General features: G+C 31.5%; 3 protein-coding genes and 1 non-coding gene across 4 annotated transcripts; all 4 read right to left on the bottom strand.

Annotated features, from left to right (window-relative positions):
• Window positions 1-4,487: 4,487 nt before the first annotated feature.
• Window positions 4,488-6,585, bottom strand: LOC105970892 (signal peptidase complex subunit 1). The gene is made up of 2 exons (XM_012995709.2): window positions 6,445-6,585; window positions 4,488-5,003 (listed from the first exon to the last, which is right to left on the bottom strand). The coding sequence occupies exon 2, from the start codon at window positions 4,973-4,975 to the stop codon at window positions 4,694-4,696; it is 282 nt and encodes a 93-aa protein (XP_012851163.1). The 5' UTR covers window positions 4,976-5,003; window positions 6,445-6,585; the 3' UTR covers window positions 4,488-4,693.
• Window positions 6,586-8,407: 1,822 nt separating this feature from the next.
• On the bottom strand, window positions 8,408-10,743 carry LOC105970893 (large ribosomal subunit protein uL22y). Its single transcript, XM_088825037.1, has 7 exons — window positions 10,614-10,743; window positions 10,450-10,486; window positions 10,320-10,360; window positions 9,098-9,328; window positions 8,902-9,004; window positions 8,728-8,795; window positions 8,408-8,634 (listed from the first exon to the last, which is right to left on the bottom strand). Exons 1-7 carry the CDS (start codon window positions 10,614-10,616, stop codon window positions 8,584-8,586), a joined length of 534 nt encoding a protein of 177 aa, XP_088681163.1. The 5' UTR covers window positions 10,617-10,743; the 3' UTR covers window positions 8,408-8,583.
• Window positions 9,965-10,096, bottom strand: LOC148766815 (small nucleolar RNA snoR74). The gene has a single exon (XR_016034591.1). It is a non-coding gene; the product is annotated as a small nucleolar RNA snoR74 (small nucleolar RNA).
• A 5,483-nt stretch (window positions 10,744-16,226) lies between the features above and the next one.
• On the bottom strand, window positions 16,227-17,655 carry LOC105970843 (non-specific lipid transfer protein GPI-anchored 14). Its single transcript, XM_012995666.2, has 2 exons — window positions 17,218-17,655; window positions 16,227-16,555 (listed from the first exon to the last, which is right to left on the bottom strand). Exons 1-2 carry the CDS (start codon window positions 17,558-17,560, stop codon window positions 16,293-16,295), a joined length of 606 nt encoding a protein of 201 aa, XP_012851120.2. The 5' UTR covers window positions 17,561-17,655; the 3' UTR covers window positions 16,227-16,292.
• Between the last annotated feature and the right edge of the window lie 7,384 nt (window positions 17,656-25,039).

The raw sequence follows: 25,039 nt of genomic DNA on the forward strand, positions 1-25,039 counted from the left end.
ATTACAATCCATATATAGGACTAATGAAAAATGGCTAATAGTAATGACTTAAAGTTATGCCAATACTATTCACTATGGACCAATAAGATACTTTTTGTCATTGAGGATTATTGGCAATTAACTGTAAATTAGCTGTTAAATTGACCAATAACCCCAAATTAAATTGACTCAACGGTTCATTAGGATAACGGACCTAGATTTGTTGCTCATAAGAAATTAACCATCACGCAATAATTGTCTGTACTCAAATTCTAGAACCTCGCACCAACTTACCACATGAAAACTAGTTGAGTTATTCCCGTCAGGATTTATTTGCCGATTCATGTCTTTATCATAATTGCGCACTCCGATTTTCGAAGTCCACTATGATTGGACAACTAGTTGAGAAAGACTTGTGATAGTTACTATTTTTCAAAATTTTCAAAATTAATTTGTGACCATCTTATTATTATTGTCCACAAAAAGAAATTGGGTGGTTCTTATATTCCATTTTTGTGAAACCTACAACATCCAAAATTGGTCCTAATTTAATAAAATTATTGGAATATTTAAGGGCACAAAACGTAACGTCAACTGTGTGGCTACTAGCTATTAATCCATCATATACGAACCAATTTTCTCCTTCAATTGCATGCCTCCAAATTTGATTCCACAAATCAACCCCCACCCAAAAAGAAAAGATTCTCCTACACACATATTACTAATAATAATTATTTAATAAATTATTCGTCTAAATAGTTAGAACAATTAATTTTATTCCACTGGGCTTCCCAAAAAAAAAGAAAATATAATAAGTTAGAGATTGTGAGTTAAAACTTAAAATATTTTAGAAAATATAATGAGCTTAAATAGAAAAAACAGATCTAAGGGTCCTTTTAAAAAAATACTTTAAAACAATTTATTTTAAAAGAAATAAAAACAAAAATTGATTTTGTAAACACCTAAATACAGATTAATTATAAGCAAAAAAAAAAAAACTCAAAATTTTTTCTTAAATTTTTTTGCAAAAACCACCTAAATAGTTACTAATAATTTTCCCGAAATCTAATCAATTTATTATAAAAAGTTAGTTGTAGCTTATTATTTTTACCTTGGTACATTAGAATTGTGATTTCCCTTTCCCTTTTCTTATTTCTTTTCTTTATCTTGATTGGTTGAAACAATTTATAATGGACATTTTCAATTTTATTTATTTGGTTTTTGTCGGTGCGATAATTTTTTAAAACATGCGAACGATGATATGCAACCGCGATCTTATTTTAGTTATACATAAATAAAAGTCAATAATATGTAGCATCATATTATGTACCCAGTGGCGAGGCCAGAAAGTTTAGTGAGGGGGGGCTTAAACACACGGGGGTTCGGGGGCAGCGCCCCCGAAAAAAATTTTGCTACGAAAGAAATTTGAGATGAAAATTCGATATGAATTTTTTTTCCTTCACTTTCAGAAGATAATACCAAAACCGCGAAAGCTAAATTGCTATGAAAATTTAAGAAACATGAATATCAAGTCGATTATCAAATTGACACAGAGAAGTTGTCAAATGCTAAAATGATCGTCGGTGGATGGCAATTTAACCGCTATTAGTGTGACTGTGAGAGAGAACAAAGTTTTTATTTTTCAAGAAACGTAATGAACTTGAGAAATAGAAGATGAGAGCAAGTCATACATGAGGTGATGGAGGGTTTTGAGTAAGTGGTCTAAAAATAAGTGGGCTTAAATAATATAATTAAATAGACTAAAAATTAAATAGAGTATATATGTATATATATATAAAATATAATTGAGCAGACTAAAAGAAAAATAGGATATATATATATATATATAGGATTAATTAAATAGACTAAAAAAATAAATAGAATATACATGGGGGGCTTTGAATAAGTGGACTAAAAATAAGTGGGCTTAAATAATATAAGGGTAAATTACAAACACCCCCCTGAGGTATGGTCAAATTACAAAAATCCCCTTCTTGTTTGGATAATTACATCTACCCCCTCAACTATGATTTTTTTCTTACACCTCCACCCTTATGGTGCCAAATTCAACATAATCATCTAGGTTCCGTAAAATGTGCTCTAGTTTGTACTCGTTTTGTGTAAAAATACAGTTTCCGATACACCACAAACTGATATATACAAGCTAAAAATCACATATTATGATCATCTTGCTTCAAAATGTAGAGTTCGAATGGGATAAAACGAGTACAAAAGTGATAATATTCCATATAATCTCGAAGATTCCACTAAATTTGAGGAGTTGAGGGGTTGGTTGTAATTATCCAAACAAGAGGGGTGTTTTTGTAATTTGACCATACCTCAGGGGGGTGTTTGTAATTTACCCATAATATAATTGAATTGACTAAAAAATTAAATAGAATATATATATATATATATATATATATATATATATATATATATATATATATATATATATATATATATATAATAGTAAAAATTTGGGAAGTGAGGGGGGGCTTGAGTCCACCCTAGCCCTTGGGTGGACTCGCCCCTGTATGTACCTATTAATTATTTTCATCTTTTAGAAAATGACTTTTGGAGAAAGAGAAAGACCAATTTAAACCACTAAAAAAACATTAGTTGAGATTATGGGTCAAAAAGTTAAATAAATCGGATAGTAATTGGCATGTTCGATTTAAAAAGAAAATGAGAAAGTAGAAATCGGGATTTAATTTTGGATGGAGATTTTTTTTTTTTTAAATGATTATAAATTATATAGCTTTTTAATCGAACAATAATAATTCAGAAAATAATTAGCAACGAATCAATCCGGACAAATGCAATGAACTTATTAATTTGGAATTTTACTTTAAGTTATTTTATTTAATCCAAATTTACACAAAAAAGAAAAAAAATTAACTATAATCTTATTTAAACGAGTAGGTATGTTTTCAATCATAACTAATAATCCAATATGAAGTGATGTTTTTATCACTGACAATTAAGGTTATAGTAACATTCCTTCAAAGTATAATAACTTGCAAATTCTACAAAAAACGTAAAATATATTATATATAAGAAATGTAAAATAAATTATACATAATTATATGTGACAAACTCAACCAACTATTGTTGGAATAAAAATTTGACTTTTATTAATTGATAATGTTATAAATGGTGATAGTGGGTTAGTCAAATGATTAACATTATGGAATCCATAGTTGAATATATATATATATATATATATATATATATATATATATATATATATATATATATATATATATATATATATATATATATATATATATATATATATATATATATATATATATATATATATAAGCGACATCCAATAAGGGTGGGGATTGGGCTGGACCCCCAACTTTTCTATAGATTAAAAATAAACAAGTACATAAAGAGTTTCAGAGATATGCTACAATCTGAAAAGTAGCTAAAAATATTAACTGCCGAAAAATAAAACGTATTAAAAATAGAATAACACGGGCAAAACAGGCAACTCAAATTAAAGATAAGACATAGAAATGAAAATGATCACATAAAGCCTGGAAAAATCGAGGGAATCCATTCACCTCACCATAATAGTCAAGACCACTTACAATTCCACAAAAGATGGGCGAAACAAATGTAACAACTGCAAAAAATGTGACGTTGTGCAGCAAACAGACAACTTCAAATAAACTGAGAACAAAGTACAATCACTCCATCCATACCTAATATAGAATAAACAAGAGCCAGCCTAATATGAAAAATAAACATAGTTAAAAAAATTCGAAATTGATAGATACTTATACATAAAGGAAGAACATTTTAGGGTAAAATGTTCTTCCTTGTGTAAAAAAAAACATTCACCAAACCACATTTCACTACATCTAGTCATGAAGCATTTATTAGGCTATGCAACATGTTAATAACAAAATATTATCCAATATCTAAGTCAACCTCTATTTAGGGATGTAATGAAGGAACTTGAACTCCTAAACATAGATAATATAAAATAAGTGTGTTGATTTTAATAGGGTTTTTCATAGCAACTTCCCCGGTGCTAATTAATTAATTAATTAGTTAGTTAATTAAAGCTTTCAACAATTTTAGGGGCTACCTAATACACATTGGCTTCTGGTGTTCCAATAATATTATATGTTCAAATATATTTTTATAAATATAAAAATAATACAAATTATGTTTGTTTAATATTTATGAAATTTCTCACTTTCTTTCTTTCTTTCTTTCTTTCATAACTCAGGCAAACAAGAGCATAAAAGAAACTCACAACTCAAACCTGAAACCCCAAAAACAGAACCGAAACCCGAAAACCCAAAAACCCAGAAATGGAAACCCGAAAACCCGAAGCTATCATTCTATGCTAACAAAACCCTGCCATCACATATTATTCCAGCTTCATCATATAACCTATTCATTACCTATAACGAAAAAAGTACACAACCGAAAAAGAAAGAGAGCAAAAAAAAAAAAAAAAAAAAAAAAAAAAACTATAATGCATATGCAGTCATTTTCATATATTTCATAGAAGTTTTCCGAGAATGGGGTTTTAAAGTACGTAACGGCACCGAATCTCAATACGACAATACTAATTATACCAAAACTAAATTATGCAGCTACAGTCACATAAACCAATATTAATCAAACCCCCCCAAAAGTTCACTAAATCGTATCTTACACCTTTGAAGAAATCGCGAAAAAAGACGATCTATTTTTTGGAGACTTTCTTCTTCGGACCAGAAATAGGAGCAGGTTGTGGCTTGGGATGCTTTTCAGCCTCGCTCGAGTCCAACCAATTGATAGGGTTACGGTTGAAGAACGGCCAATTTGGAATGGTAATAAGAGAAGTTAATACGACCCCAGCTGCATATATAAGCAGCATTGTCTGAAACGACCCCAAAACGTAGCCTGTAATAAACGCGACTACCGCAAAAAAGACCAACATTAGCTGCATCAGATGCTCTGCCAGCTTTTGCCCTTGCCAATCCATCTTCACTGAGAAACGACTTGCTCGTAACCTACCAAAACACAATGTAGGGATAAACAAGAAAGCATATATTAGTATACAATATCACAAGTTGAGAAATAATCGAAACACTTGGTTTGTTTTTTTTTTTCTCAGACGAGTACAAAAATCCCGATTTGCAGTTATCTATATGCAATTGGACGGATCGGATTGGAAATAGCCTTTTTCGGAAAATTTCCGATTTTTTCGGAAGTGATTTATAGGTTCCGGCTCCGATTTGGAATGTAAATATGCGGGTTTTTATTTTTCCGGAAGTTTCGGGTTTTTTTTTATTTTTTTATTTTTTTATTTTTTTAATAATACATGAAAAAGAATGCGAGATTCTCCGAATATGAGGGATATTACAAGGATAACAAGAAATCTACTCTAGTCACCAAATAGAAAAACTAACAATTGCTGAAAACTTGAAATCGAGAAATAAAATGCGAGATTGATGAGGGTGGAAAGCACAGACAAGCTTCGGAAGAAAATTGAGCAGAAAAACAAGGATTTTTTGTCTTAGACAAAACTGTTTGTTCGGAAATTCCGCATATCTAATATACAATTCCGATTTTGATACAAACTTTTTTTTCGAAAAATTCGGAATTTTGGAAATTGGGATACAAAAATTGGTTGCAAAATCGGAAATATTCAGATCAGAGTCGGAAGAAATGGAAATGTTCCGATTTCTACCCCTATTAATAAATGTATAGTCACAAAGAAGTTGACGGGATTTTATTTCTACTAGTCGAGACGGCCTAAATATTAAGAATAAGGTGATGCTAAAAAACAAACAAAAGTTTTCAAAACTTATTAAATATTTTGCGATTCCAATCTTCAAGGCATAGAATCGACCAAAAGACTTTCAACCACAAGTGAATTTGAGTGACGTTTCTCGATTGCTTGATAAAATGTCTAATGCAATAATAATTCCATTTCGATACACAGTCATCCTTGCTGTGAAATCATAATGTAAACAAAAATTCATAAAAACCCCAAATCAATTGATTTTTTTCATCACTTAATTCCGAAAGACTTCGCCGATCAGATACAGCGCGTGAATTATAAAAAAACATACTTTTCGAGAGAAATTTTGCCGAATAAACAGTCAAACATCTACACAGCTTAAAAAAATTAAAATAAAAATAAAATGGAAAATGAAAAAAAAAATTATCAAGTGTCTAAGTACATTAGATCTAGAAATTCTGAATTAAACATTTCCAAACACACCCACACACAAAATCACGAAGATAATCTCAATTAGCCGATTCAATTTCATCAAACACTACATCTCGAACAGCCACGAAATTCAATTATTTATCTACATTCATTTTCAAAAAAGGGGTGATTTATTTTTTAATTTAGAAAAAAATCCAAATCACAAAAACCCCCAAAAGAAACCCTAGAAATGAAATTGAAAGATGCGTATCCAGGAAAAAGGAAATTGAACTCACCGGAGAAGCAACGAACAGCAGAGAAGATCTTGGTCGGAAGAATTTGGGGGGGTTTTTAGGGCGTTCAGATAAATCGGTAACCGTTAATTAATATTTATACTCTTCTAAAATGGGCCAGTTAAATTAACCATTTCGGAAAATGAAAATCAAAACTAATTAATTTATTTTGGGCCTCTATAACATACTAATTAGTATGGATTGACTATTGTATAAAGGTGGTGTTTGCAAAAGCTTATTTAAAAGCAGAACTTATGGATTGTGAGTTAAGTTGATTTTAAATGCTTATTTGTAAAAGTTGGATGTATTTGTAAGGTGGTGTTTGCAAAAGCTTATTTAAAAGCAGAACTTATGGATTGTGAGTTAAGTTGATTTTAAATGCTTATTTTTAAAAGTTGGGTTGCTTGTAAATTTACTGGAAAATTAACTTCAATAGAAAAAGTAGGGTCATGGGTGCTTAACAAATTATAGGTTAAAACTGCTTATTTTAGGATAAGCAAAAGTAAATGTTATTTTTGCAACAGCTAAAAACAGATTATGTGAGAAAAAAATGTTAATTATCTATTTCTAAAAGCTTTTGCAAACACCACCTAAATATGATGGTATATAGAAGCGCTGATCTAAGGGTGCTTTTAAAAACAGCTTATTTTTAGAGAAATAATGAGCTAAAAATAAGCTAAAACAACTTATTTTTCAAAAAGAGATTTTGCAAACACCTAAAAAGAGATTATAAGCTAAAACAAATTTAAAATTTATTTCTAAAAGCTTTTGCAAACAACACCTTAATATCATAAATTATGGAGATAAATCAAATAGTTATTTATTTTTAACTAAATAGTGATTCATTAAATATTTATATGAATGTTCAAATGAAGAGACACCATTACATTTAGTGTGTTCGTTAAAAGAGTTTCAAGTCCATTAATTTTTTTTGTAATTTATGACCTTTTAATAGTCTTTTTTATACTATGTATAGCGTTACGTACTATGTAATGTACCTGGACACACCTTTATGAATAATAGAAATACATATTTATTTCTTGTTCACTATCGCTTTGTTGCTTCTTTACTAATTTTTCAGCACGAGTTTGCTCTATATTTTTTTTTTTTGAGATGATTAAGCCATGAAATTAGTGATGACTCACACTAGAATCTATGTAGTTTATTCTTTTATTCCGAAAATACTTATGGAGATTAGCTTTGACGATGACCCAAGGAGACAAACATCTCAACCATAGCCGATTCATGAGGTCAAACTTTGAGTTCGATTTCGGACCTTATGAGTTATGATGTCCGAATTTAAGGTGTAAAATACAAACGTTGTAGGACTTTCTGTTGACTGAACGGAACATCTTGAATCATTCAAATGAAAACCAAAAATAAACATGGGAGGTTAGAGGGGGGGAAAATGAATAACAAAAAACAACAATAGTTGTGACTTAGCAATAGTAGGGATGAAGCCAAATTTCCGAAACTACAAAGTTACCCCAACGGTTATCAAAATTTTACCAAAATTTGCCTATAGAACTCTTCCTTGAATTTCAGATAATGTAAGTTTAAATATCTTGCAATAAATATTTCATTGCAAAAAAGAAAAAGAAGAATATAAATAACTTACAAGAGATGAGGATTAAGTGAATACAGAACACGAGGAAATGGTGGTGTATTATAAATTTGAGGGGTATTCATGACATTTTATAAACTTTGTTGGTGAATTGAGATCCTTTGAAGAAAAATTGCACCACTGTTTTCTATAAAAATGCTCCAATCCTTAAAACTTTCGGTAGTAAAAGTTAAGATCTAATTCGTGCTACAACAGAATAAATAAGAGTATTCAGCATACGTATAAACAAAACAATTTGCAAGACCATATAAATAAACAATTACATTCATTCGAAGAAAATAAGATGTGATTTAATGTAGTCGATAAACTCGAATAATCGAAAGCAATAATGAATTCACATCATAGGTACCAAAATAAAGTCATGCTCATAACATTTGAAAAAATTCAACAATCCAACAAGATACGAAATAAACAAGAAAATTTCTCGAAAAGGAAAACAAGACATAGGTTAAAGTTCTTTTTTCTTTCTCAAAACTTGTTGATTCAACTATATAATCTGGAAACACATTACAGGCTAATCATGCCTTCCTTCGTCTTTCGGAATTGTTTGCAGCCAGCTGAGCCTCCGGCTGCAAAAGAAAAAAATAAAATCAATTAATACGAATAATATATCAGAAAACAAACAAAAAAATATAAACAGGTAAATTTCAATTTAACATTACCTCCTTTTTGACAGATTCTTCCTTTTCAGATAGGATCAACTCAATGTGACACGGTGACGACATATAGGCTGCAATAAAAAATCCAAATGTTACATAATATTAAATTTGAATGGTTCGACTATTATCATTTTCTTTTTTTTTAGAAAGTAAAAGAAACAAAAATGTCGAACGTACGATTGATTCTTCCGTGGGCACGGTAAGTTCTTCGTCTTTGCTTTTGGGCCTGATTGACCTGAATGTGAGAAATGTAGAGAGCATCGACATCCAATCCTTTCACCTGCAAATTAAAATTCATCAACAACTAACATATTTAATTTTTATTTTTTTAACTAAAATATAAATAAGTAGAAGGGTCGGAATTGATTTTTACCTCGGCGTTGCTCTCGGCATTCTTAAGCAAATCCAAGATGAACTTGGCGGACTTGACGGGCCAACGACCCTGCCCATTTGAGTGTCGGTTCTTCGCCTGTGCGGTTCGGCCGACACCTCTGCAGAAACGAGTGAAGGGAATGGCTTGCTTGTGGACAAGCACATCTTCCAAGTACCTCTTGGCCTTCACTAGGGGCAGCTTTCGGATTGCGTGCGCTGTTTCTCTAGTGTTCTGTATAAATGTTTACGCAGCGAATTTTATAATTATTATTTCTGTATTACGTCCATCAACATCACAAATACAGTAATTATAAGATAAAAACGGGTGCGCGCACGATAAACTGAATTTCTAACGAATCTTGTATATCAAAACCAACACTATTGATCAGTTTCAAGAATTGGGTATAAAGTTTAAATTTGTGACATTTGACAAGATTCAAGGGTGGTTTAAAACAAAGATTACATGCTTAATTCAATCTAAATCACAGAATGGGATTGCAATTTAATCAGTTAATTGAAAATTTTCATCACAAGAACAGTTTTATCAACTAAATAGTAATAATGGTGGCTTGTTAACCAAACCACCAATTAGTTATCGAATAAACTCAATCGGTTCACCCAAAGTGATTTTCTAAACAATTTCATAAAAAAACCAACACCATTGATTAATTTCAAGAATCGGGTTTAAAGTCCAAATTGCCACATTTCTAAAGATTGTGGGGGGGGGGGGGGGGGGGGGGTTGAAACGAAGCAAAATGCTTAGTTTAATCGAAATCACAGAATGAATCGGATTGTCGCTAAATCACATTTTGCTCTAATGTTGTAACTAGCTCAATTGAAATACAAACTAACTAACTAATTTACGTAAAAATGTTGCATTGTTTACTGAACCATCAATCATCGAAAAAACTCAATAGGTTCACCCAATAACATTGCCATTTAATATCCCTGACGTTTACGAGAGAACTGTTCACAAACGGCAACAGATCCCTGCTTTTTCTACACCAGGTTATATAATACATACATAAATAACCCTAAAACAACTTCATCATATAAAAAAACGCATCGAAATATCAATCAAATCACAAATTTCACAAAAAGACAAATCTTTGCACATAATTAGATACTCAAAACCAGCAATAAGATAAGAAATTACACCGAAAACAAATAAAAATGCTACTGCAAAATAAAATAAATGAAAAAAATTAAAAAAAAAAGTGTACCTTGAAATGAACCCTAAGATCGGATCCCTGAGCCTTGCAGGCTGCAAAAAATATAATAATTTTACAGTGAGCATAAAAATTCTTCAAAAAATAAATAAAATGTAACTGATTAAGAAGAAGAGTGAATTACATTTGGTGATATTGTCGGGCTCTCTTGAGTATTTTACCTGGTTAAAAAATAAACAAAAAATTGAATATTTAAATTATGATAATATACATACAGTTCACATGTATCTACATCCGATTTTCGTGGGCGGGATAGAGAAAAAAAAAAGAGGGAGACGAATGAATTACCATTGTCGCAGCTGCTTCGGCGGCGCGGCGGAGAAACTGGTCTCCGGTTAGGGTTTTCGATTTAAGCAGCAGAGATTCACTGAAATGTTTTGCCGGCTTTTATAAATATATATGTAGTCAAACAAAACCCTAAAAAAACATTTTTAGTGGATAATAATATGGGCTGGTTTTGTTCCGGGCTGGGCTTTTGGGCTTGATAGTTTATGGGTTGGGTTGCCCAAAAAAGGAAATAGCTTAAAATCTAATTAGAAAATATAGCTTTTATTTTTAACATAATATATAAAGGTTATTATTATTGGACAATAAAAAAAAAAACTGAGAAATAAGAATAGGAGCAAGTATGGGTGGTAAACGAGCTGAGCCGAATCGTGAGTTCAATGAGATAGTTTGAAAAAGATCGAACTCGAGTTTTTTGAGCTCGAGCTTTAATGAATCAAAGTTGAGCATTTTCTTAGATCGTGAACTCACGAGCCGGCTCTTGCCTTCTTTTTATTTATTTATTTATTTTTATATATTATATTTGACTTAAATAATAAATAATAAATAAAATATTATAATAATAATAACGTAAGAAGAACACATAAAAACTTATTTATATAAATAAAATATTTGTTTACAGTTCATTATTTATTTTGTAATATTTTTCTTATAATATAAATAGTTTTAATAATAAAAAAAATCAAGATGAGCTTGTTCTCAAGCTCAAAAAAAAAAAAAATACTCAATGACCTCGAGACCAAAACAAGCAAGCTCGGCTCGTGCACATCCCTAGGAGCAAGTCAATGTATTCATTTATGACTCCTCATATTTTTTTATTTTTTTTTGTAATGAAAGAACCCGCAATCAACCATATAGGTGCACTGGTTAAATCTACATTCTTGTATAATAGTTTGCAAACCATACAAGAGACGTAATTTACATTAGGCTAACTATGTGTGACAAACTTGACTTAGCAACCGTTGGCTATCAAATTCGAACTTGGGTCCATTAACACAGACTCACTTGCGCCAACTGCTGCGGGACTAGCAAAAAACGTGTATAATCTCGTTTGATTTACGTATTGTTGCACGAAGGAGCGTGGGGTATGACCACAACACTTCAAATGACTGTGAATTCACTTGCAAAAATTAATTTGACAGTAACTGTTGGATTATTTTAATAAAAACAATATATTTTATTATAAATTATAATAATGACTTTGACCACTTTTATGAGGGTCATTAGACCATTATTTTGAAACCTTCAAAGTCATTATTTTCCTATATAAAATACCATAATTCCTATATTAAATTGAGGTTTTATGGGGGCTATATTATATATTATATAAAGGGGATATTGTGGCTTTACATGGTGGTGTGTGAAGAGAAAAATAAACACTATTCATCTATACTATATACATATATTGTGAGCTCTTGTTGTGTGTCGGGTGTAAGCTTCTACTTCACTCGAACGTGCAATTTCGGTGAAGTTACAGCGGAGAGATAGGCTGGGTTGTTGTATCCCATAGGCGACACGATCGGAACCTTTTTGCACCTCATTAGAGAAGGGGTCGTGAAATTCGTCTTAAGAGAGCGACCTAGTCCGCGCCTCACCTTGCCTATCTCCATATTATCGTGGTTTTTATTGCAGAAACTTGTTACCTATAAAATTGGAGAACAAATGGAGTCCAAGCCTCAATCCACAAGTTTCGTGATCAATCGTCAAATTACAGCCGTGGTTCCAACAATTTAAGACGAATTTCAATCCCGTGAAGATGAGCCTTGACGATGATCTAAAAGAGCAACCATTGATGATGAAAAGGGAAATAATTCATTTAATTTTATTACTATCTTGTGTTGACGAAATAAAATTAATGATCTTATTTTGTTGTAGGTGAATTTTCGTACAATTCATGAGTGCAGACTTTGAGTCAAATTTCCGACCTTACATAATCATAATTTGAGAATGTGTTAAACACGAAAGTTGTAGGAATTTCTTTTGGCTATACGAAACATCTTGAATCACTGAAATCGGACATCGAACGAGAGAGATATGCTCCAAATACTAAGTACTGCCAGAGCTGTCAATTGCGTGCGTTTTTTAGGTATCGAAAGATTTTTAATTAAAAATCATCGAATCTGGTATGTTCTTCGTTTCCACATTAATTATGATTCCTTGCAATACAATAATAAGTTTGTGATAGTTGTGTGAAGAATAATTGCATAAAAAATGATATTTCTTTGAGCATGTTATTTTATTTGGTTAGTTATATAAATCTATTGACTATTTGTGTGGCAAAAATTAATGCATGGAAGTTGTGAAAAAGATTATATGAAAGCAGACCATTTGTAAAATGGAACTGATTGCATTACTATATGTATAAAGCTGTTACAATTATATATCGAGTTGCAAAACTTTCCTGAATATGTGCATGTACATTTTCTTTTTCTTGCATGTTGAAGTGGAGAGAAAATATGTAATTGGCATTTAGAATTCAGATTAAAAAAATCAAAATACAAGGCGAGTCGTTACATTTGAATAGTTAGTGTAGCATAATTCATTATTAATGAATTCATTAATGTGTACTTAATAGCGTGATCTCTAGACTTTTTAATATTTTGCCGTTTGTGCATGTTAAAGTGCTATTTATATTGAAAGTAATGGCATGAGAATTTGCTATTGAAAATTGATCAGATAGAGGGTGAAATGTTTATGAAGAAACGGTGTTATTTGACGTTTATGATGATATATTTGAATTTTGACAATTGATCAAATTGCAATTGAAATGTTATGCATGTTTTAACCGTTATGTGTTAAACCATTTATATACTATTGTTCAATTACTACAAATTGATTTCCATGAAGATAAAATATTTTATAATCAGAGAACAACTCTGATAAATTATTAAATAAATAATTTATTTAGATTGAGAAATAGTGGGGGTATTATAGTTTTCCCTAACCGTGAAAATGAGCATGATATATTATATTTTGAATTTAATTCATGATGCATGTGTTTGAATATTTGATATAGTGGGAGTCTTAGAGAGCATGATTATATGATTAAATATTTTATGTATTGATTCAATATTGAGAAATAGTGGGGGTCTTAGTGTCTACCTATATGAGCATGTTATAATTGGTTTTGACGTGGACTTTGTTTATATTGCTCATTTTATGATTGCATATTGTTCATAGTGATAGTGTGATAAATTATGCTTTATTTGCAATCTTGAATATGCAAGTAGTTATTAAAGGCCTAATTTTACATATACGTGACATTGGTATAATTTAGAAAGGCCTAAGAGCAGATATTAATTTGCGAAAATAAAATTGTGAGTTGTGAAGTGAAACGTTTTTTTGAAAGTTTCAATATTGTTGATTATTGAAAATCTAAATAAGAGGAATTAATTCCTATTTGATTAGATTTATCACATTGTGCGAATGACTATTTGTTTATAATTTAAAAGTCAAAACTTATATCAATTTTAATTGATTATTTTGACATTAGCCTGTGAGGAGGCCGGTTGATACCGAATGTGGTATATAAAATCCTAATGTGGGATAAATCAAATGCTTTGTGCTTTGATAAATATGATTGAGAATAAATCAAATGCTTTGTGCTTTGATAAATATGATTGAGAAAAATCAATTGCTTTGTGCTTTGATAAATGAGATTGAAAATTTGCAGTTGGCATATTGCGAGAATCTTTTAATGGAATCCGGAACCATTAAAAGAAAATACAGTACTGTGAATCTATGTGAATATTCACGTGAAAATCTATGAGATATTACATGTAAAATTATTTGAGAATGGTTAATAAACCATTGAGTTTTCGAGACTAAATGTCGGATAAGCACTACTAAAATTTGTGAAATTATATTTCACATTATTTCAGAAATTATCTGAAATGCATCGAGGGGATTGGATTATAGCCTAATATATTTTGTAAAGTTGTTGATGAGGATACTACCGCCTAGGGGCTAGAGATCCTACGAACTAGGCGAAGAAAAACGAATCTGAAAGCAACTTGATAGTGATAAAAGTGCATACTTTTATTATCCATCCCTATGGTGCGTGTGCACTAATAAAGCTCGTAACGAATTGTGAGGTTGAGACTTCGATCTCTTAATGATTTCTATAGCCCGAATGGGTGGGGTGTTGGAGTTACGTAAACATCCTTGATAGAATTCACCTTGTGAGTGTGGAAGTGGGGCCGCTTCCTATGAGAATTATAGGCTATTCTCTAGAGCTCTCACGAGAAATGGGGTAAAGCACATGGCCGTTAATGTGCAGGCTTTAGAAGCTTCGATCGGGACACTTTGAGTATTATGTGTGCAATATGATTCTACGTGCCCCAAGGGTCACTGTTTCAAGGCTAAGTCCACTTTGATTCTAGTACGGGAAACATATTGTACTAAGTGAAGGTTTCAAAGCATTGCTCACTTTCATTATGCATAATATTCCGCAAGAGCTCAAGTATATTTATATTCTTATTTTTATTTTTAAAATAAGTGGGGGATTGTTGGATTATTTTAATAAAAACAATATATTTTATTATAAATTATAATAATGACTTTGACCACTTTTATGAGGGTCATTAGACCACTATTTTGAAACCTTCAAAGTCATTATTTTCCTACATAAAATACCATAATTCCTATATTAAATTGAGGTTTTATGGGGGCTATATTATATATTATATAAAGGGGATATTGTGGCTTTACATGGTGGTGTGTGAAGAGAAAAATAAACACTATTCATCTATACTATATACATATATTGTGAGCTCTTGTTGTGTGTCGGGTGTAAGCTTCTACTTCACTCGAACGTGCAATTTCGGTGAAGTTACAGCGGAGAGATAGGCTAGGCTGTTGTATCCCATAGGCGACACGATCGGAACCTTTTTGCACCTCATTAGAGAAGGGGTCGTGAAATTCGTCTTAAGAGAGCGATCTAGTCCGCGCCTCACCTTGCCTATCTCCATATTATCGTGGTTTTTATTGCAGAAACTTGTTACCTATAAAATTGGAGAACAAATGGAGTCCAAGCCTCAATCCACAAGTTTCGTGATCAATCGTCAAATTACAGCCGTGGTTCCAACAGTAACAAAGTGAACCATAGTTTAAAAAGGATACATGTGAGATTCAAGTCAAAATCAATTTTAAGAAAAAAATTCCACATATAATTTAATGATGAAAACAAGACCATGGGGTATAAGAAAAAAAACAAATAATCAAGTTCTTTTCCTAAGAGAAAATGATTAGATATTCACTACTATTACTCTAGTCTCTAAAGTTAAAGAATTTGTTACAAGGAGTATTAGCAGATCTAATTAAGGTTTCAGTTAGATAACTAAATATAAGATCAATAAATAAAATAAAAAAATAAAATTTAAAAAAAAATAAAAATTGGGGCACCTGATCTTAGTAAAATCTTGGCCAAAACACAAGCAACTTCATTGAAACATCAAAACAATCAAGTTTATTACTACTAATGCATTGGAAACACGAAGCAACCGAAAAACCAAAAATAAAAATGCAACGTAACCTTCGGAAATTATAAGCTAAATAGCTACTAGTACAAAGAAATAATCGCATATTAATGGCACGTTACGCAGTACTATTAGCTAGACTCGCAATTTGTCGAAACCCCTCAATATTTATTTAATTAATAACAAAAAAATCGAGAGCTCGAAATTAGAGGAAAAATAAGGAAATTGAAGCGAAGCTCATCAGAAGGAAGAAGCTAGTAGCAATTTTGGCCGCACTGCTGCTGCTGTTGGTGTTGCTGCTCGTTGACGAAGTTGTTTTAGCACTATCCGAAGATGAAGGAGATTTTGGAGTGGCCGTAGAATCGGAATTGTTGGGAGAGTTCGTCGTTGTGGCGGCTGTGCTTGAATCTGCGTTTGCTACGTTGAAAATCTTCGCATTCGGTGAATCTGCTGCCAGCTTCAGTAAAGCTGAAAATAAAATAAATTTGATGTAATTAGTGTGATCGGTATTAATTAACAATCAAATTTAACCTCGAAAAAAAAAGTGAAATATTAATTTGTAGGTAATTTTGTAAGAATGAAAACCCTATTTGAGTTCATTAGTATATTAAGATATTTTTGATAGATTTTTTTTGTTTGATTCTAATGAATGAAATGCATAGATTTATTGAAACTTTAGATTTATTGAACTTTAGTATAACTAGAAAAGTACAGTTAAATCTCTATAAATTAATACAGTTGGGACTATTAAAAATCTATTAATTTAGTGAAATATTAAATTACGGAATTAATAATTGAACACATTGTCAACGAGTCCGGACCGAGAAAACTTATTATTTAAACTGAGTTATTACATTACCGAGTATTAATTTATTGAGGTTCTACTGTACCTATATATACCTATAATAACTAGCCCATTTTTTATGGTTTTAGTATGCTCCGAATGAACTAAAAACGCGACATAATGCGTGCGTAAATTAACGGTAATATGTTGTCGGTACAGCATCTACATTACTATATATATAGTTGATTTTACGACGTTATAAAAGAGTAAATAAAAATATATGTCAAATTAAAAAAAAAAATTACGATCGAGAATAAATTAACGAAAACGAATAAGAATACATTACATGGACAATCGGAGACTTTAGCCTCGATTTTGCAGGCGGTCGGCATTTGCAGAGCCAGGGTGGTGTTGATAGGGAGGCCTATGGATGGATCAGTGCTCTCTATAATGAGCACACACAAGCATTTCGGCTTAGCGGCCCTCACTTTGTTTGTGTTATCGCAGCAATCTTTCGTCGGCTGTTTGGCGGTGCCGCTAACGAACGGAATGCATGCCGCCAGGTTCGTCAGCTCCTCCGCGCAGTCCTTCTCGTCGTCCTCCATGGACCCCACCGCAGACGTTATTGTCCACATCACAACAAGTGCAATGCAGATTGCTGATAGATGCTTTCTTGTGATTTTTTCCATTTTTTTTAATTATTATTGTTATTTATTTTTATTTTTTTAGATATGTATTTGTGGTGAGATATTGTTGAGATGGTTTTTTTAGAAGGGTATTTATAGAGATTGGTTTTTTTGGGTATTTATTGTATTTCCATACCTGATATTTAATGACCAAAGTAGGGATTGCTGAGGTTTAATTTTTAATAATTAATTTGTTGTCCCCATACTTGCACTAATTAATATGTGGGGTTTGGATTCTTAACCATGACACTATATATGTATGAAACCAGAGATTTATTGTTTTATTATTTTAAGAGTGAAGTATATATATATATATATATATATATATATATATATATATATATATATATATATATATATATATATATATTTTTTTACTTTAAATGAAGAAGTTAGCAGCCAATCATATAGGTGTATTGATTAAATATAAGAGTGAAGTATTATATAATTATTTGTATTTTGAGTGGAGATGGGAGGTATATATTTATAAATGTCATGAAAATTCAACTTTAAGTATTTTTTTATAGGTTGATCAGTGGCAGAGTCAGTATAGGGTTAGAGGGGGCCATGACCCCCGTACAATTCTCAAATCCTTATTTTTTATGTAAAGATTTTAAAAAAAATCGCATATACTTAGCATTATCAGCTCCCCTCATAATTTTTTTAATGCATTCGATCCCTGCGAACTTAAAATTTTGACTTCGCTTGTGAGGTTGATATATGTTAGCAAAAGAAGTTGTAATGAATAATTTTCAGTTTATTTTTTTTGTGAACTATTACAAGTGTTTTGGAATTAAAGTTCAAAATAAACCTATTTCAAGGGAATACAAAACAAAACTTGCATGCATTTTAAACACATTAGCTTATAAAATGTGTTTATACTTTATATAGTTGATTGTTTGAAATATTTGCAAACAACCTCAACTTTCATAAATTATTATTTTAGCCTTAATCAGATTGTCGTCAATTCCTACTTTTTATTGAAAAAGTTTGTAAATACAGTTTCAGTGTCAAACCATGTTTTGAGATATCAGAGAAAACTATTTTCGAAGAAGAATTTGTGCGCAGAAATAGTTTTCAATGTGAAGTTAAGCAGTGTCCGAACACGTAACACATTTGACCGTTGAATAAATTAATTATCTTCTGTTTAGGTTAGGTATAATTATATATAGACCCATCGTATTTCAAAAAAAAAAAATATTAAAAAAATTTCCCTTAATGTTAAATTTTAACTAGAAATATAATTTAAACTCATTAAATCATATGTTTACTTTTACTAAAATAATTTTAATAGAAAAAAAAAAAAAACAAAGAAAATTAATAATCGAGGATGCATACACACAATAAATGCACATAGGAAAAGCTTGGCAAATAATGGAGATGTTGAATCAAATAAATGCATGTTGATAAAAAAGATGAGTATTGAATATATATTTTGCTTTGAGAAATGCAATTCCATCTTCCAAGGATTGATGAGATAATTCATCTTCTCAAGGAGCCCCATCCTCATTTCTTTCTTAATTTTTTTTATTTTAATTACTCCCTTGGTTTAGCAATTAGCATACTTGTTAAAATAAAATTAAAAACTACTCCTCTGTTCCATAATAACTGTCCATTTTTAAAAATATTTTTGTTCCATATTATCTGTCACTTTAGATTTCCAATACTGCATTAAATGCATTTTTTCCTGTTTTAACCTTATTAATTCAATTATAAGTATTAATTCTCTCTTATCACATGATTAAATAATCAAGGTTATTTTAGTCTTTCTAATATATTTTACCTAAAATCAAGACACATTTATTGAGCTTCTTAATCCTTGTGCAAAGCCAAAAACGACACTTAATAGGGAACGGAAGGAGTACTAAATATCCATTTATTTAAATATGCGGTTAATTGTGTTAATACATTACTGCGGATTATATATCATTATTAATGTATATATCATTATTAATGTATATATATCATTATTAATGTATATAATATATAAAGCGAAGATAGACAATTGAAGTTTCCATCTCTCATTTTCACCGCACACTTTTCTAATTTCTTTTAATTCAGTTTTCTTTCCTTTTATAGTTTTGCATAGATCAATATTTTTTGTTCCAATATCTTCAATTATAGTTTTATACTATCAATTTTAGTTGAATGACATTTTAATTTTAAATTTGCCATCCATGCGTGCACGAGTGATATATTAGTTAGCTATATTTGTCTTACCATTCTATATTGCTTTTGGTTTTTCCTTTAACAGTCTTGGTAAGGGGTGAGAAAAAAAACCGAGGAACCGAAAAAAAAACCGAGGAACCGAGGAACCGAACCAAAAACCGAAAAAACCGAATCGAATTGCACCGAACCGAAGTATGCACCACATACTCGGTTTTCAATTTTTTGTGAACCGAAAATTTCGGTTCGTACTCGGTTTTTCAAGTAGTAAACTGAACCGAGGAACCGAACCGAAATATATATATATATATATATATATATATATATATATATATATATATATATATATATATATATATATATATATATATATATATATATATATATATATATATATATATTTTTTTTTTTTTTTTCTTTTTTTTTTTACTTGAATAAATTTAAATTGATTTTTGGGCCTCCGTTTGGGCTGGTTTTTGGGCTGACTTTCGGGCTAAAATGAGCTCAAAACCGAACCATTATTGAAACCGAACCCAGAATTTTATGAACCGAAAAGGAACCGAAACCGAACCGAAACCGAACCGAAACCGAGAAGGAACCGAACCGCAAGAAACCGATCGGTTTGGTTTTCGGTTCCGTAGGAACCGAACACTTCGGTTCCGGTTCCGGTTTGTGGCTAAATCCGTACCGAACCGAACCGTTCTCACCCCTAGTCTTGGTATCTGTACGTTGGGCTAAATACCTAACACGCAAGTGTACGTATCGTAAACAAGTAGTAAAAGGGGACTCGTGAGAGTTGGATGTCGATCCCACAGGGAATACTCAAATTACCTAATCCTAAGTACCAAATTCTAACAATTATGATTTTTATCCAGCCTACGCAAGGTTGACAAATTTAATCAACTAAATAATTAAACTAATTATAAAAGCAAATAAACACGATAAAATATCAATTAAAACGGGTCTAGAATTTTATCTTCCCCCTATGCGATAATTCAATACCCAATTAAACCTCTATCATGCAAGTTACGATTCCCGATTATTAACCCGAGACACTCAATTACTCATAACCCGCTGTCGCGTGTATTATGAGTCTATTATTTATAACCGATTCACTATATGTATATGCAAACCAATTATGAATAAAGCATTAACTAACAAGTCTCGTAAACGGCTACCTAAGGTATTATATGTATATCTACGATTAGGGGTGCAACTGACACACTCATCCGGTGAAAACTACTCGAAGACTCTTCTATCCTTGTTCTAATTATTAAAACGATCTGTCAATCAATTCTAACAATAACATATAGCAACATAAATTAGCTAGGTTCATGCGCTAAGTAAGATCAAATAGAAGAAATAATCATGGAATTTAAACTTGCATAATATTAGAAAAATAGGTTTGAATCACCACATAGGGTTCCAACAAAATCCTAGATTAAAAGTTTAGTTACTCGTAATTCTTATGATAAACAAAATAGAATAAATAAAATAAATAAGAAAAACTATGCTTGAGTCTTCGTTGATCTTCGTTCCTCGCGTTATGTGGTGTAAAATTTTGTGCTTATGGTGTAGAGACATGTTACTTTTATAGGCTTTTCTTGATAAGGAAGTAGTGGAAACCTAATAGGAATCAATTTCCGCTACTTTCCCCTATCAAGATTTGTTCTTCGATTTTGGCCATGTTAGAGTCCGAATCTTGGAATGTTGCGTGCATAAGAATTGTAGCCCTTGAAATTAGCTTTCTAATGCCGCCAAAATCAGCTGATTTGGAGTTCGTATGAGAGAGATATGCTTGAAATGGTGGACACTTCCAAAGCTGTGGCGAAATTGCTTTATTCCAATTTGATTTATTTCCTTATTTGCAACTTTTTCCTTTCTTTTTTATATTTTTTACTTCATGGACACCTAATTCTCGTTTTTCATCTATAAAACACAAAATCAATCAATTAAAGAACAAATATAATCAAATCTAAACAAAAGATCCACGTAAAGTAAACGTATTGAGTGTAAAATCTACACTCAACAGTATCGCTACTATAATTTAACTGAAAAATAATTTCAAATGATGCAACGAGAACAACAAAAATTGACCACTCGTTGATTCAACAAAATTTTAAGTAACTAGCAAATGTAATATTATGCATATATTTACAAAAATTCAATGGTGATGTTTGATGTACTCGGAATCTGAGCACTTATGTTCCGAGTTGTAGTCGTTGTATGTTGGGAGACAATTGTCAAATAACCGCAAGTACCATAGCGGGTCAATATCATCTTAAGGAAAGAGTTCACTGTATTCATCGTATTTTCACAAGCTAATTTGTTGAACGATTGTGTTATATTCACTTTCCATTTTTATACACCGTAAACAACATACGCGCCTATGGTATGGGTGGATTGGTGCGATTGGACTACCAAACCCAGATATCATTACTATTACTGGAATTTTGATATTGTAAAATCATTATCATTGATTCGTCAAAAGTTTATGTATACAAAATTTGGTATGGTACGATGTGGTAATGATTATTACCAATTTATTGTTATTACTATAATTAGTGTCACCAATTTTTTTTTTCATAGTAAATCAAAGAATAAGTATTTTTCAAATGTTAATAAATAGTTTTTAAGACATTAATGTTCTTATATATGTTATTAATTTATGTAATATAAATATTTATAAATATAATTTTATAATATAAATTCATAACACAAATTAGATCTTCCCGAATGAACACATTCGAAATATTTTTGGAAAAATACACTTTACCCCTTATACTATGCTTTATGTAATACTTACCTCCCGTACTTGAAAAATATATAAACTTACCCTCTTAATTTAACAGTCAACCTATTTGACCATTACCGTTGTTGATAGTAGATTCAATATATTATATATATATATATATATGAGTAACCCTTAGTAAATGACACCTTATTTTTATTTTTAAAAAAATATGCATACTATGGATAAATCAAAAAAATATTTAAATTTTGAACGGATAATTGTCTTGGAGAGGTATTAGTCGGGCCGTTGCCAAGCGATAATAATCTGACGATGGAGGAAGCCTGGCTCCAACTTGCGCACCTGCTGCAAATTATTCCACAAGAATGGTATGAAAAAATGAAGATGATTACTTTGGATGTGAATAAACTGGATTGTTTGATTTTTACCCTCACTCAATGTGATGAATTATCGAGCAAGGAATATTGACGCCACATTAACGTACCATGTGGGCGCGTCACGTGGACAACTCGTATTTGGCAGCCTTACTTACCACATCGGACTAGTGAATTTTTATGAAAGTTAATTTTCATGCATTGCGGGTAATCAAAGAATAATTTCTAGGGGTATTCCACTGGCTTCGAGATGTGTCTGCCGCCAATCTCCTCGCTAGGAAGATATTGCTCACCTATTTTTGCACTCAGAGGTCGCGGTACAAGTTTTGAAGCATTTTGGCTCCATTTTCCAAGTGCAAGATCGGTTTGAGTCGGCCAAACATGCATTGTACTTTTGGGTTCCGCAACCGTCGGATCTCTCTTTATGCGATGATTAGGAATTCGGTGGTATGTCACGTTTTTTGTGAAATTTGGAATCGGTGTCGGGGGGTATATACTGTTGGTGGTATGTCAAGTGCTGATATCATTACTAATATTTAAAATCATATGCAGAACTTGGTGGCTTTGTATCGTCCCAGGCAATCTTCTACCAAGATCCAAAGCCTTCGTATTCAGGCCGCTGGCCTTCCGATGGTGCAACCGCCTCATAAACGGGAGACATGGCACAAATGGGAATTTGCTCCGGCAGGAATTTATACTCTTAATACAGATGGTTCGAAAAAGGGTAGGATTTGTTCGAGAGGCGGGCAGTATTATTAGAGATTCGAGGGGGAATATTGTTGCTGGGTATTCTTTGTTCTTTGGGCATGGCTGGCACAAACAACTTTGCTGAATTTTTTGCTATAGTTTATGGCCTAAGAATGTGTCGGCATTTGGGGATCCTTCATCTTACGGTGGAGAGTGATTCGTTGTTGGCTATTAATGCAATTAAATCCAAGGTCGTTGCATGGAAGTTGGAATACGTTCATCGGCTTTGTTTGCAGGAAGTGAATTATTCTTTTCAATTCAAGTAGTTCGTCCAAAGAATACGGTGGCGGATCGCGTTTAGCTAATTGGGCGTATAATCACCAATCAAGTCAAGAATATTTTACCGAAAGTAGTCTCCGGGTGGGGATTGCTAATGTTCGCCCATGACTCTACTGTTGATTTGGTGTTTGTTTTCTCAATTAATTATGCTGCAATTTTCGAATTGTTGAGAAGGGGCAACAGTCTGCGTATGGTTCTTGTGTGTATTTGCACTTTCACCCCCACCCGGGGTCCTTCAGCAATTTTCGAAGACTTACCTTCTTAGGCATATTAGATTTTGTTTCTTTATTTTTTAGCCCTTTTTTTTGGGCCTTTGTTTCTTTCTTTTTTAGCCCTTTTTTTTGGGCCTGACTGTAATAGATTCTATAGGAATTTGACTATCCCATTTTTATTCCTTTCGTTTGTATTGGTACTATTTTCCTTGTGTAGGCTTACACGTTTTAACGAGGTTCCCTTGTATTTTTACAAGTATTTAATGGAATTAAAACTTTTCGGTATGGTACATTACGATACAGTAATTTACTACCATTCGATAGGGAAAAAAAAAAAAAATCAGTGCAAGTTGGTATGATTAAATTACGCAATAAGGGAGCTCGATAAAAAGTCGATATGCATTGGACCTGACTTGACCGGCCTAATTTTAGGTTCACCGCTAAACCGATCGGACGACCGATCGAGGGTCTTCGAAATCATTGGTAAAACACTAATTTTTAAACCAACATTAGATTAGTAAATCATGATTAAATTGTAAATTGAAATATCACTCGATAAACACTAATCAATGTACTAATAACAATTTAGACATAATAATCTTATATATAAAAGAAAGAAACGCTAGGGTAACCTAAGAAACCCTAATGGCATATTTGTAAAAATAAATTAATTTATGTGTAAATATATTTATTTTATCTCCTATTTTGCAGCTATTTTTTTTCTAATTATTTTAACACCAAATCTCGGCTAGCACAATTATAATCAACTACATCTATATTTTTTTTAATTATTATTATTATTATTATTATTATTATTATTATTATTATTTTCCAGCCTATTTTTCTAATAAAAAATATGCTTCATTTATTTAAGATTGACATTTAAGATTTTATAGTTTTTTTTAACGAGTTTATATTATTAAATCCGTATAAATGTTGATGTTGTTTTTGA

Source organism: Erythranthe guttata, chromosome 11 (genome assembly GCF_056151865.1).
Source record: "Erythranthe guttata isolate IM_541 chromosome 11, IM_541, whole genome shotgun sequence".
Classification (NCBI taxonomy): domain Eukaryota; kingdom Viridiplantae; phylum Streptophyta; class Magnoliopsida; order Lamiales; family Phrymaceae; genus Erythranthe; species Erythranthe guttata.